The sequence below is a fragment of the Fukomys damarensis genome, unplaced genomic scaffold, assembly GCF_012274545.1.
Source record: "Fukomys damarensis isolate Sample0158 unplaced genomic scaffold, DMR_v1.0_HiC HiC_scaffold_32, whole genome shotgun sequence".
NCBI lineage: Eukaryota > Metazoa > Chordata > Mammalia > Rodentia > Bathyergidae > Fukomys > Fukomys damarensis.
In genome coordinates, this window is record NW_022900944.1 from 47,733,642 (window position 1) to 47,747,157 (window position 13,516).

The 13,516-nt window shown below is 50.5% G+C and overlaps 1 protein-coding gene across 3 annotated transcripts in view; it reads right to left on the minus strand.

Moving 5' to 3' along the window:
• Positions 1-13,516, minus strand: part of Klhdc4 (kelch domain containing 4) — a 38,686-nt gene that overhangs the window by 24,863 nt on the left and 307 nt on the right. For 2 of the 3 annotated variants that reach the window (XM_010627503.3, XM_010627500.3), the window contains exons 2-4: positions 10,355-10,446; positions 6,687-6,765; positions 5,468-5,566 (exon numbers count right to left, since the gene is read on the minus strand). The exons of the other annotated variant lie outside the window; for it this stretch is intronic. In XM_010627503.3, the coding sequence (XP_010625805.1) occupies positions 5,468-5,566; positions 6,687-6,765; positions 10,355-10,446 (270 nt within the window). The remainder of the gene's footprint in view (positions 1-5,467; positions 5,567-6,686; positions 6,766-10,354; positions 10,447-13,516) is intronic. 3 annotated transcript variants of the gene reach the window in all.

Below are 13,516 nucleotides of genomic sequence, written 5' to 3' on the forward strand. Positions count from 1 at the left end.
GTCACCAGAGACCACCAACCAAAGGGGAGGAAGCACAGGGCCACAGCACAAAGCCTGAGGAGCTACAGCCCTGGAGACATGGGAGCAGTCTGGGAGACCAGCTGCACTTGCAGAGAGCACCCATGTACAGAGAGCTGGGGCGGAACGTCCCAGTCCCTCCCGCTTCCCCTCAGCAACAGATGCCACAGATGGGCAGAGGCCTGCTTGCGTCCTGTACAAATGCAGGCACTTGGCAGTTTTATTGTCAACAGCTGTAAACATCAGAGGGGACGGAGCTGGGGAGGGCCCTTGCAGGGAGCTCAGGGTCACATCACGGGCTTGCACAGCTGTGACACCGGGACTGTGCATAAGAAGAATGAGGGAACCGAGTGGTCCCACGCCAAGGTGAAGGCCCACGGCCAGCACTGCTCTGAAATGCCAGGTGGCTCATCTCCTTTCATTTCAGGGTGCCAATGAGGGTCTGCAAGCCTAAGGATGCTTCCACACAGGGCAAAGGAAGGCTGGCACGGCGCCAACGCATGCAGAGCCACAGCTGGGGCTTGTGTGTGCTGGGCGGCAGGCACTAGCAGGGCAGAGCCCTGGAGAGAGGGAGCTGTGAGACAGAAAGCCTTGGGAACCTACACCGCATACACAGGCAGGGTCAGAGCACAGGAGGCCAGGCGGGGAATCACCTCCACGGCACCACAAACCTGAAAACGACCTGAGTGGACACAGGGCTTGGCAGGTGCCAACCAGGCACAGTGAAGATGTCACTGATCACGCGGAAAGCCCCCAGGGCCACAGGTTACAGCTATGACAGCCCTAGCAGGACATCACAAGAATTCACGGTCCTGCTGACCAGGATGATGTCTTCCACTGATGGACAGGAGAGAGTGCAGACCCAACAGGCAATGCTCACAAAGCCCGGCTCCAAGCACACAGCACTAGCAGGAAAATGTGAGCCACAGCCACCAGAAACCAGCCCAGATCAGAAACGACAGAATGCAGCCTTTATTAAGCTTATAGCTATGCACCAAGATGTAAAGGGAACGCGAACATGGTGCAAACAGAAAGCATGATGAAGAACCAAACGGTGTCCAGGGCTTGTCAACACTGTGCATCAGATGGAAAATTCATCATTTCACAGCATTCACTGATCTTGAAAGGGGCAGCAGAAACCATCCAAAATTTAGCATGGACATAAAAAGCTGAAGGAGCCAGGCATGGTGACGCACACCTGTAATCCCAGCACTCGGGAGGCTGAGACAGAGGATCACCATGAATTCAAGGCTGGCCTGAAGTACACAGTGAGGTTCAGTCGGAAGGAAAGAACAGAAGAAAGGAAGAAAGGAAAGGAGGGAGGGATTGGGGAGTTGGTGAGAGAATGAGAATGAATGGAGATTATCTAGTTGGACAATATTAAAGCAGTCTAACACACGTTTGACCTAGAAAGAGACAGAGATGCATCAAACCAAAATGATACCAAGGACAAAGGGAAAATCTTCTAAGCAGCGTTAAGGAGGACAAAATGCACGCCAAACAGAATTAAGAATGACTGGCCAGAATGTATCTCAGTGGTACAACCCTTACCTAGCAGGCAGCAGGCCCCAGGTCCCTGTCCAACATTGAGAAACAGAACCCAAGAATGGCCGCTAACTGTTCCCTGAAAACAACACACACCTCCCAGTGTCAGCTGGCATTCCCTGTCAAGCAGAAACACTTTCAAGATGAAGGCATAGTCACTGACAAAAAAAAAAAAAAAAAAAAAAAAACCAAAAAAAAAAAAAAAAAAAAAACCTAAAAAACCTGCTGTCAGCAGATCTTGCTTTAAGAAATGGCAAAAAAAGTTCTTTAGACTGACGGACAAAGACAATTTACAAGGAATAAAGTAGGCTGGAAAGGCCAAACCACTTTTTTCTCTGTACTGGGGATTGAAAGGAGATCTTGGTAAACTGGCAAACTACCCAGGTGAGGCTAGAACTTGCAGATCCTCCTGCCTCAAGCTGTAGGCCCCTGGGGCCGCAGGTGCACACCACTGTATAGCTTGGCAATGGTAAACTCTTAAGTCAACTGCAGGTCTTACAAAAAGACTGTAGTAGACATGATCTGTCCCTTTCTTGTGTTAAAATTTCTTGAAAAACTATCTAAAGCAAAAACAAAAAAACAGGTTGCGATAGGGAGTCATGGCAAATAAATATTCGGAAAAGCCAAGGGTGTAGCTCAGCAGCACACCACCTGCCTGACAAGCGTGAGGCCCTTCATTTGATTCCTAGTACCAAACAAACAAACAAAAAATGCTCAACATCATTGGATTCAAGATACAAGTTAAAACAACGCTGAGATTCCATCTCACCCCAGAAAGAATGGCTGTTATCAAGAAATCAACCAACAACAAATGCTGGAGGGGCTGTGGGTAAAAGGAACCCTGCTCCACTGCCAGTGGGAGTGCAGACTGATGCAACCCCTGTGGAAATCAGTGTGGAGATTTCTCAAGAAACTAAAACTAGGGGCCAGGGATTTAGCTCAGCGGTTTGGTGGCCTGCGCAAGGACCCAAGTTCAATCCCTGGTACCAAAAAAAAGAAAGAAACTAAAACTAGAGGTCCCATTTAACCCAGCTATTCCCCTTCTTGTTAACTGCCTAAAAGAATTAAAAGCATCGTACCACAGTGATATATTATTTAAGATTTCTCAAGAAACTAAAACTAGGGGCCAGGGATTTAGCTCAGCGGTTTGGTGGCCTGCGCAAGGACCCAAGTTCAATCCCTGGTACCAAAAAAAAGAAAGAAACTAAAACTAGAGGTCCCATTTAACCCAGCTATTCCCCTTCTTGTTAACTGCCTAAAAGAATTAAAAGCATCGTACCACAGTGATATATTATTTATATAACCCAAATACAATCAAGGATAAAAAGCCATGTTTTTTCCTACACTGGACTACTACTCTGCCATAAAGGATAAGCTTAAGATATTCCTAGGTAAATGGATGCACCTTCATATCATACTCTTAACTGAAATAAATTGGACACACGTTTAAATACAGAATTGTTCCTCTGGTGTGAGAAACCGAAAGTGTAAATAAGGATCAAAATGCATAACAGACATTAGGAAATGGGAAGAAAATGTTCAAATGAGAAGGAGAACAAGGAAGAGGGGAGGGAGAAAGGAAAGAAGGGAAAAGGGAAAAAAAAGAATAAGAAAAAAATGAAAACAAAGCTTTTGTAAATAAGGGAAGCGGGGGTTGAGGGGAGGGGAATGAGGAAAAAAGATATATCACATCCAGGTACAAATCCCTATAATGAAGGTTATCATTATGTATACCTAAATGGTACCAATAAATTTAATGCAAAAAAAAAAAATCACAAGCTGGGAGTGGTGGCACACACCTGTAATCCCAACACTCAGGAGGCTGAGGCAGGAGGATCGCTGTGAGACCAGCCTGGGCTACATAGTGAGTTCCAGGTCAGTCTCAACTACACAGTGAAACCCTGTCTCAAAAAACAACAACAAAAACAAAGCAAACAAACAAAAAACCCCCACACAATAGGGGTTCTAATATAAAGAAATAAAACACCTACAAGTGATAACACCAACTGGAATAATGGAACACTGTACATGATAAGGAAATCTCTTCGCTTGCCATGTTTTGAAGAAAGCAGGTTTCCTTCTCAAATACAAAGTTAGCCTGTGCCCTGCACATCTGACAAGTGCTGCGTTTCTGGAGCCGTTGATGACGTGAAGACAAAACATCTGGTCCAGGACTTTGGACAGAAATGTGTTTGTGTGCAGGCACTGACAGGACACCAAGGAAGCCACACTATCAACACAGCTCCCTCATCTTCAGTGAGATGCGGCTGCCCCAGCACAGTCTGCTCATGCTGGCTGCAGGTCCAACTCACTGAGGTCACGCGCACAGCTCTCACCTGTGTGACCCCTCAGTAACAGATCGGAAATAAAAACGGCCCTTTGCATGCACACAAAGCAGAGACAGGGTGGTGAATGGACATAACCTTTTAACCTGACTAACAAGCCCATTCTCCTGCTCTAAAGGAGGCGCACCAGGGGGTCCAACAGAAAACCGACCCTGGAATGGGATTCACGTCAGCCCTGGGCTTCTGCTGAGGTAGTGTGTGACACCTGCAGCACCAAAAGAGGCCCGAAGTGCCTGCCGGGAGGAGCGAGTGTCTCCTGTCCTCAGCACCCAGCATGGGGCCGGCACCCAGGACACTCAGTAACTACTTCCTCAGATCACAGGCATGGGAGGACTCCTGCAGGGCTGCTCAGAGGGGAATCTGAGGCCCCACTGGGCTGCAGACCAGCACTTCCGCACCGGCCGGACACCAGGCTGATGAGTTAGCCGGTTACCCTTCCCGGTGACTCTTCCCCATGCACACCAGTCATCGTGCTGAGCAGCCAGAACACGACCGTCACTCTTCACCACCCGAAATGCTTTGCTTTTCATTCTTTCTGAGAAAATCGGTTCACGTCAGTGTCACTGTCCCTCGGGGAGCACCAACCACCCTGTGAGTGCAGAGCCACGCTCACACCCTCCGCTTCCCCCTCCTGTGGGCTGACTGCAGCCTCCACAGAGGAGCAGAAGCGTGGGCTGTGATGTGCGCTCCCTGCTTCCCTCCCGGAAGTGACACGGCGCAGCCTTACGGAGCCTGGGGGACACCGAGACCAGGAGCCGCTCCCTGCGAGGCCCGGCAGCTCCGACAAGGCTCCCCGAGGTGGCAGAGACCGTCAGCCCCTGCTCCCTGCCCGAGACTTCTTCCTCATGCCTTCTTTCATTCTACAAGAACGACTTTCCTTCCACCACGCGCCCCTCTCGGAGCTTCTGTCTTCTGTTCACCACCCAGTCCAGACTGAGGCACCATGGGGTCCTCTCACTCAAGCACTGCAAAGTGGCTGTTACACGCCAGGTGTAACATAAGATGCTTTCACAGAGAGCATCACACACCATCTTCACGCCCCCTGGGAGCAGGTGAAGTGGGTGTGACTTTCAATGAAAATGGAAGCAGCTTAGGTTACAAAAAGCAGAGCCAGCTGCGCGTGGTGGCATACGCTTATATTCCATCACCTGGGACGCTGAGGCAGGAGGATCACTGAGAGTTCAAGTCCAGCCTGGGCTACACAGTGAGTCCAACTGAACTACACGGGGAGACCTTGTCTCAAAACAACAGCCAGGCGTGGTGGTGCACATCTATAAGGTTGGGAGGTTGAGGCAGGAGGATTCCAGCAAGTCTGAGGCCAACCTGGGCTACATAGTGAGTTCAAGGCCAGCCACAACTACATAGCAAGATCCTATTTCAAAAACAAAACAAAAAAAACCCCAAACAAATCCAAACAACAACACTAGCACATCAGCTAACCCAGGATAGCCTAGGAGGCCCAGTCTCTGCAGGAGGCTGCCCGTCAGCCACAGTCTAAAAAACCCACCAGCTCTGGACACAGGAAGGGGAAAGAGGGCTGAGAACAGTAACAATGCTACCTGGTGAGCACAGCGCCTTGGCGGTGGCCCAGGGATGTCGACTTTGGTCCAGTTGTCCTTTCTGATGTTGTAGATATAAAGCTCGTTGTACAAAAATGTCTGCAGGAAGGAAGACGACCTTCAGTGTCATGAAGGACATGCTAGGCAAGTGACGGAAGTAGCCAGGATTCTAGCAGTCACTAGAACTGGCGGGGAAGCTTGTCTCCTGGAGCGCTGTGCATCTGACCAATGCAGGCGGACAGTGCGCAGGTCCCAGGGTACTCTGGCGTGTAGATAGATGCTTGTCATCACACCGTGGTGAACCCATGTGAGCTGAAAATGCATTTACTACACCTGACCTCCCGAAACCAGGCCGACCTCAAACGTGCTCGGAACACTGGCATCAGCCTACAGCTGGGCAAAACCATCCAGTGCAGACTACCTCACAAAGTGAGAACTCTCACACCACGCACTGAACACTGTTCCAAAGGTAAAAGCCAGAATGATCAAGTAGGGCCCCTGTCCCACCATCGTAAGGTCAAGGACTTGTAAGCAGAACCTGTGTAAGTCAGGGGCCATGGTACAAAGAAAAAGGCCCCGCCCCCACACCTACTGACCTCCAAGGCCCTGAGAGCCTGGCTGCGCACGCAGCCTCCTCACTCTGCTTCAAGCCTGGGGTCTAGAAATGCACGCAAATGCCCAGAGGAGGCAAGTCAGACTCGGAGCTCCTCGAGGTTTGAGGGACTGGAGATCACATTTTAACTGCTTCATACACAAGTCTGACACACAGGGCTTTCTGGCCTGCTGAGAAAACCTTAGCCTCACAATTCACCGGCAGTTTCTGTATTCAAATTAACTCTGAGGACTGGAAGTGTGGCTCGGTGGCACAGCACTTGCCTAGCGCATGTAGGCCCTGGGACGGATCCCCAGCACCACAAGACTGAAAAGTCACATGAGGAGGAGCGGGGCACAGGTCCACCTAAAACAGGTGTGGCCAGGAGTGACTGTAGGGACAGCTGAGTCCCAAGGGACAAGCACCTGCAGAACTAGGGCAGCACAGTCACTCAGCCCTCACGGGGTTCTGGTGACACTCAGAAGCCCGTCTTCGGGCCTGATGCTCAGGAAGTGGGACACACAAGAGAGGAGTGAAAGGACCAACGGCCATTTATACTGTGACTCTAACTTCACTACAAATGACACCTGGGAAGTTGGGAGAAAGAGAAAAAAATATATACTTTACTTTTTGGCCATTGAAATATTCACCTCCGAAAAGGATTAACTCGTCTTTCTCAGGATGTGCAGAGAGGGAGGCGTTCAACCTGTGAGAGACACGAACAGCAGTGAGCAGAGTCCCACGAGGTGGCCAGGCTCCTCCCGTCTGCACGGCTTTCACCAGAGGCGGGCCTTCCTAGACCCCGAGAGAGGGCCTGGGCCTCAGCACGGAAGCACAGGCGCCACCCTGGGCCCGACGTGCTGGCCGCCAGCCGGATGCCAGGCTCATGCTCCAGGGAAAGCCCTGGTCTGTGCTGCCTTACTCCGAGCCAGCCGACGACATCACCAGCAGGAAGAAGTCTAGAACCAACTTCCATGCCCAGTCTCCAGCCCGTCCTGCTTTCAGGTCACTCACATCACCATCAGAACTGTTCTCCAAGGTCCTGTCCGGGAGGTACTTCAACAATTCGCCAGGTGCCCTCCATCTAGAAAACGTTACTAACTTCAGGGCGGGGGATTTGGCTCAGTGGTTCCACCACCTGCCTTGCATTAATTTGACCCCCAGTACCAAAAAAAGTTACTAATTTCATTTACTTCACACTCCAGGACAAAAATCAAAACACACATACTCTATCTCTGTAGAAAGCTAGAAAAGTTGCAGGGACTATGAGGGCCACACTGGAAAGTGCCCTGCATTCCTCTGCAAGGCTGTCCACAGCATGTCCACACCATTCCTCCTAAGACGGCTTCTCAATGGATAAACAGGTTTCATGGTCAAGTAAGATGGGGAATCTGAAGCTCCTATTTTCTCTTGGGGATTTACTGTGTACCGGAGCATTCTACAGGTTGGGAAATTTTGCAGTAAGAGCCTGAATGAAAGAGTGCAGCTGCGGGGAAAACAGCAGCTGCTCAGAGGGCTCAATCCAGCATCACCCAAGTCCGTGGTGTACTCCTAGGTCCAGACACAAACAGATGCCCGTCCAGCAATGCTCACCACAGCAGGACTCAGCAGCCAAAGGGAAAGCAGCCAAGTCCCGACAGGAGAGGATCCACAACATGGATCCTCCAGCCCCAAGAAGGAAGCAGGCTCGGATCCCTGCTGCAACACAGAGGACCTGGGAAACAGACAGGCAGAAGCCCACACAGGAACACCGCGTGGCCCCGCCTTTGTGGAACACCCGGAACAGGAAGTCCACAGCAGGGGAAAGCGGACTGCAGCTCGCAGCAGAAGAACAAGTAGTGACTGCTTCACAGGGACAGGGCTGCTGTTTGGGGGAAGATGAAATTTTGGAACTGGACAGTGCTGATGGCTGCACAGCACTGTGACCATAAAAAGCCCACTGAGTTTAAGTAAAAAATGTTGTAAATGGCAAATTTCCAGTTTTATATATATCACCATAATATAAATGCCTTTTTCTTTTGTTGGTATCGGAAATCAAACTCAGGACCTTGCACTTGTGAAGCAGGAGGCGGCACCACTGAGCTAAAACCCTGGCCCCTATAAATGCGTTTCCCAAGCTCCTTCGGTACTCTGACTTTTTTCTGACTATCCATTAATTTTCTGTGGAAAAGTAGCCAACATCACTTGGGAAGAAGCTGCAGGAGGCCCATAGCACCAACCACAGGCCCCACCTTACCCAGGCATGGATGGAGACACGTGCAGCGAGAAGCAGGGAAGGAGGCGGGTGCCGGTCCTCATGTACCCTTAGACAGACCACACCTGGGCCAGTGCTCAGGAACTTGTAATTCTCAAGAACTTGTAATTCACGGCCTTTTGCCTAACATGCCCAAAGAAGCATGCTCTCATTCCATCTCTCTTGGTCAGGAACAGCTGCCTGCAAACAGCAACTACTCTACCCCTGACCTTGGGAGCCACCCACATATTAAACCGCAGCCTGACACCAAACCTGGCTTTTGGGGCAAAGTTATTTTGGAAAAAGTTCTAACACATCACCAAAAAATAACAATACTCCACACTCAGTGGCTTTCCACGTGAGTGCTGGTACATATGTGAAGCCTTAGGATCAGATTTCCTTCAACAAGTCAAAAGCAAACATCCACCTGCCACGAGCAAATCATGTTTCACCCAAAGACAACACACCAACTACAGGGAAAAACGAAACCCAATTCCCAGCAGAATTTATTAAAGGGAGACGAGAAAGGCCTCCCACCTGGAGCTGATCCAAGGCTCATCACCATGTACCTCCTGCACCTGGGCACAGGTGATGACAAAAGCCCACCTGTTGGGTCTGAAGGATCTGCATTTCACTTGCACCTCACAGATGAAAAGGGAGCACAATAACGGGGCCTCCCTGAAGGGCTGCACTACAGGGTGTGACAGCAGCACTGAGATGCAGCCTAGAAGTTTAATTTTATTTTGAAGGAAACAGAAACATTCCAGAACTATACAAATGCAGCCCAGAAGCCTATAAAGCTTACGCTTCTCCCTACCCTGGATGACACCATATCTGTTTATGAGGACACTGGGTCTTTCCCAGGTTCCTAGTGCGATGCATTTAGCACACCTCTGGTCTGTGACCAGCAAACAAAAGTTATGAGACCCTGAATCAAACTGTTAATAATTAGAACTCAGAAGCTAGGGAAGAAGCCACATGCAGACCAAAGACTGTTCCCTTTGTGTGTCCCACAGGTGTCTGAAAAACTTGGTGTATTTCTCATCACTCATACATTCATTTGAAATGGCTCACACATGAACTGATGTTCTACATTACTGCATGTACTGGAGACTGAACCCAGGGCCTTCACAGGAGCTGCATCACCAGACCTTTTATTTATTTATTTTTATTTTGAAAGGGTCTTGCTAAGTTGCCCAGGCAGACCTCTAACTTGCGATCCTGCTGCCTGAGCATCCCAGAGTGCTGGGATTATGGGTGTGTGGCACAAGGCCCAGTAAAATTTATGTTCACTAGATTTTCACCTGAGAATTCATTTAATTTTTTTTTTTTTTTTAGACAGCCACATGCCCTAGAGTTCAGGCTGGCCTTGAACTCTCTGGGTAGTCCAGACTGGTCTCCAACTCTTGCTGATCCTTCTGCCTCAGTCTCTCGAGGGCTGGGATTACAGGTGTGCGCCACCATGCCTGGCTTCACCTGAGAATTTAAAAGCTTTAGGAGTAAACACAGCACAATGCTATGGTGATTTTGTTTTCCTCCTGTGATACACACTTTTAAAACACCTGGAGAACAAAAGCAAAGCTTGCTGAGGCAACCTTTTGCCCACAAGTTGCTGCTAACTAGAGAGCCTTTACAGCCAAGCAGATCCCAGGAGAGCAGCCCGCTGGCCATGGCAGCACACACCTGTAATCCCAGCACTTGGGAGGCTGAGGCAGGAAGATCACCCAGAGTTCTCAGTCAGTCTAGCAACATAGTGAATTCAAGACCAGCCCAAACTACAATTCGAGATCCTGTCTCATGAAAACAAAAAAACAAATGAACAAAACCCCCAAGGGGAGCAGACTTCTGGGAAACCTCACCTCACAGAAACTGCAGGACAGCAGAGCTGACAGCCACAGCCCAGCTCTTCAGGGCAACGGATCACACAGCAGGTTTCAGTGAGGAAAATGTCCCCAGGGTTGGGTCATTTAGGAAAACATGGTGCTGATGGAAAGCAGCTTTCCAGTTTAGAAGAGGAAAGGAAATGGTCAGAATCACAAAGCAAAGGAGTCAGCTGGCTTACCGTGCAGAAGGCGGGGAGCATGGGGTCTCTGTGATCTTTGTCTTTCTGGCGTCCAGTGTCTGGAAATGGGCAATGAGGGCTTCCAGATCTTCCTAGGGACACACAATCAGCCCTAGGTGAGACTCTTTTTAAACCCATCACAGGGGCAAAAGCCTGCTGAACTTTCTCCCTGTGTCAATCTGATCAGACTGAACTCTGGTCACATCTTCAAATCCTAATATGCTTCGTGGAGTCTGAAATGCACAGAACCTGACACATGGGAAAAAAGACACTTTTTACAGACACTTCCAGAAGATTTCCCCTCCTCCCCACTACTCCTTCTCCAAGCCACACTGGCCTCTCATGGATCTCTGGACCTGCACTGTCACCATGTCCCTTCCCTATGCTTCTCCTGCCTGCCCCTCAGTCTCAGGCTGGGTACTGAGCCTTCCAGATTGGAGGCTTTCACTGCAGGACATACTGCTTGCTATTTTAAAGTTATGAAATATGTAACACACAGGAAGTTATCAAAAAAGAGCTGGGTGTGGTGGCACACACCTATAATCCCAGCATTTGGAAGGTGGAGGCAGGTGGATTCCCTAGAGTTTGAGGCCAGCCTGAACAATAAAGATTCTCTTGTGCACCTCTACTAGCTTAAGGAAGATAGCATCACCAAGAAAGCTGATGCTTTAAAGAACCTCCCACCTCCTGAGGAACCCCTATCTGGAACCTGGTACTTACTATTTTCAAGCACTACTTTACACATTTATTACACACATATGCATCCCCAAGCAACACACAGAGTGGCTCAGTAAACCATGCACCAACTCATCCGTCACAGCTTATTTATCTACCTTCCTGCTGAAGACCATCTAGCTTAGTACCACTTTTGCTGCTGTTCTTTTAATAAGCAATACTACTATAGCCATTTTCGTGTCTGTCTCCTCGTGGAGACAGTTTCCCCAGTCTTTAGATGAGACTGCTGCACTGTAGCACCCACTCTCCTAGGAATGGACACACTGGCATCCAGAGTGGCTCCACCGCCGATGCGCTCACGGAAAGCACACAGAGGCGCCCGCCATCCCGCCCCTGCCACGTGGTAGGTACCTGATGGCCGTCCCATGGACTACCACATCCTAACACACAGCACACCGCCAGGCATACTCAAGACCTATTACTGCATAAACAGACCTTTACGGAAAGACCTGGAGGAGGGACTGCTGCAAGGTGAGGAGGGAGGATAGAGTGGGCTGGAATGAGGAGCAGCAGGGGAAAGGAGAGCAACCGTTTCGGTCCCGGCCCCCATCAGGCCACTGCCACGGTTAACCCCTCACACGAGGACAAGGAGTCCCACTCGGTCTCCTGCTGGGGGGAGGCTCCACTGGCACTTCCCAGATACAGATGGTGACTGCAAAGGGGAAGGACGGCGCCAGCTGTCACTCACTAGGACGAGACTCAGCACCCTCAACTCTCACCCCTTCCACTTCCTGCCAGTCAGCCCAGGAGCCCTCCAGTGTCCTCCACACTGAACAAAGCTCACCAGACTACGCCTGTGCACCGAGGATGCTTTGCTCTACTACTCTAAGGCTGTGGCACCCTGACCTTGGGAGAGCCTCATAATCACCAGCACGGAGGCAGAGAAGCGGCAGGGCCCACGTGGTACAAGTGTCCTAGTGGGTGACAGCCTCTCCAAGGTGACAAGAAGCTGGAAGATGAAAATAAACCAGTCACAAGGAGTGTGATTGGGGCAGAAACAAAGACCATAAGAACAGATAATTTGGAACATTTGAGATACCAGGATAAAAGTGGTGTGGCTGGAGCAGTGAGCTGGAGGCACCCGAGGACTGGACACAGAGAAACTGTCAACTAGGTAATTCTGTGGTAGCAAGGTTCCTAGCTGACTTCAAGATTCCTTGTGCTTCCTGCTGGGCATGCTGGTGCATGGCTGTAACCCAGCACTCAGGAGGCTGAGGCAGGGGGATTGCCTCTAGATCAAGGCCAGCCTGAGCAACACAGTGAGACCTTGCCTCAAAACATGAAAAGAGATGGAGAGATGAAAGAGAGATGAGAGAGAGAGAGAGACTGCCTAAGCAGACCACCAATGAACCTAAAAGTTTGAGAGTGAATCAAGATAGTGTGCAAGGTCCCAAGTCAGACACACCCTCTTTCTTTGAGGAAGCCACTGCTAAGATCGTAAAAACCAGGCCCTACTGGAAGTTGTGAAAATAAGGAAAAGTGACAGTTCACCTCCAGCTGCTGAGTGCCTTCTTTGTGCCAAGCACTCTTGCAAGATTGCCACACAGCTGAAATGACTTTCTGTGCCATCTGCCAAGTGGCAAGACCTGCTCTTCTGAGGTCACCCAGTCACTCATGGCGGAAGGTGAGATTCAAATAGAGTCTCTGGCCTTCACCAGTCAAGACCCTTAGAAGACCAGAGCCTAATGTGACCTCAAAGAGTTCAAAAGAAAAGTCCAACCCCATTATTTGACAGATAAGGAAAAGGAGAAACAAGCGCCTTAGGAAGAAAGTGGACAAAGGAACGTGGCCAAGAGCTCTGGGTTGGGGACATCTGGTCAGACCTAACTCCACAGGACATCATGGCTGCGCAACCTGTCAAATCTCTGCCTTCCCCTGCCCAAAGGGAAGGGCAACTCGACTCTCAGTGTTGTGCGGATGAAAGCCCGGACAGCACAGCGTCCCGTAAAAAGCACACACTCAATAAACACCGGCCATCACGATCGCCCAGGTAAGAGGCCCGTAGCAGCAGTCACAGAAAGCACCACACTCAACCCCCAGGTCAGCACCGAGCCACCCGCAGGTCCGCAGGGAGAAGGGAGAAGGGAATGAAGACGGGACAGTGGGGTCACCCCGACTGTTCCAGTGGCGTCCTCAGTTTACCCCACGTGACGCTCACTCCTCAGGAATGCTGTGAGGATTCGTGCCCTCTTTACACAGAGAGGCTCAGAGGGTTCACGGCCTTCTCCCGAACCGCACACGTCTCGGGAGCCCCCAGGTCCTCCACACGAGCACCATCCCGCCACCCTGCCTCCCAGTGGGAAGAGACTTCAGCGAGCAGAAACTCCCAGAAGCGCCTGGGACCCAGGGCAGGGAAAGCCCGCGCGACAACGGGGCTGCGCGGCCTGGGGTGCGGGGGGCCGAGGCGAGCTCGGCCAGACACACGCG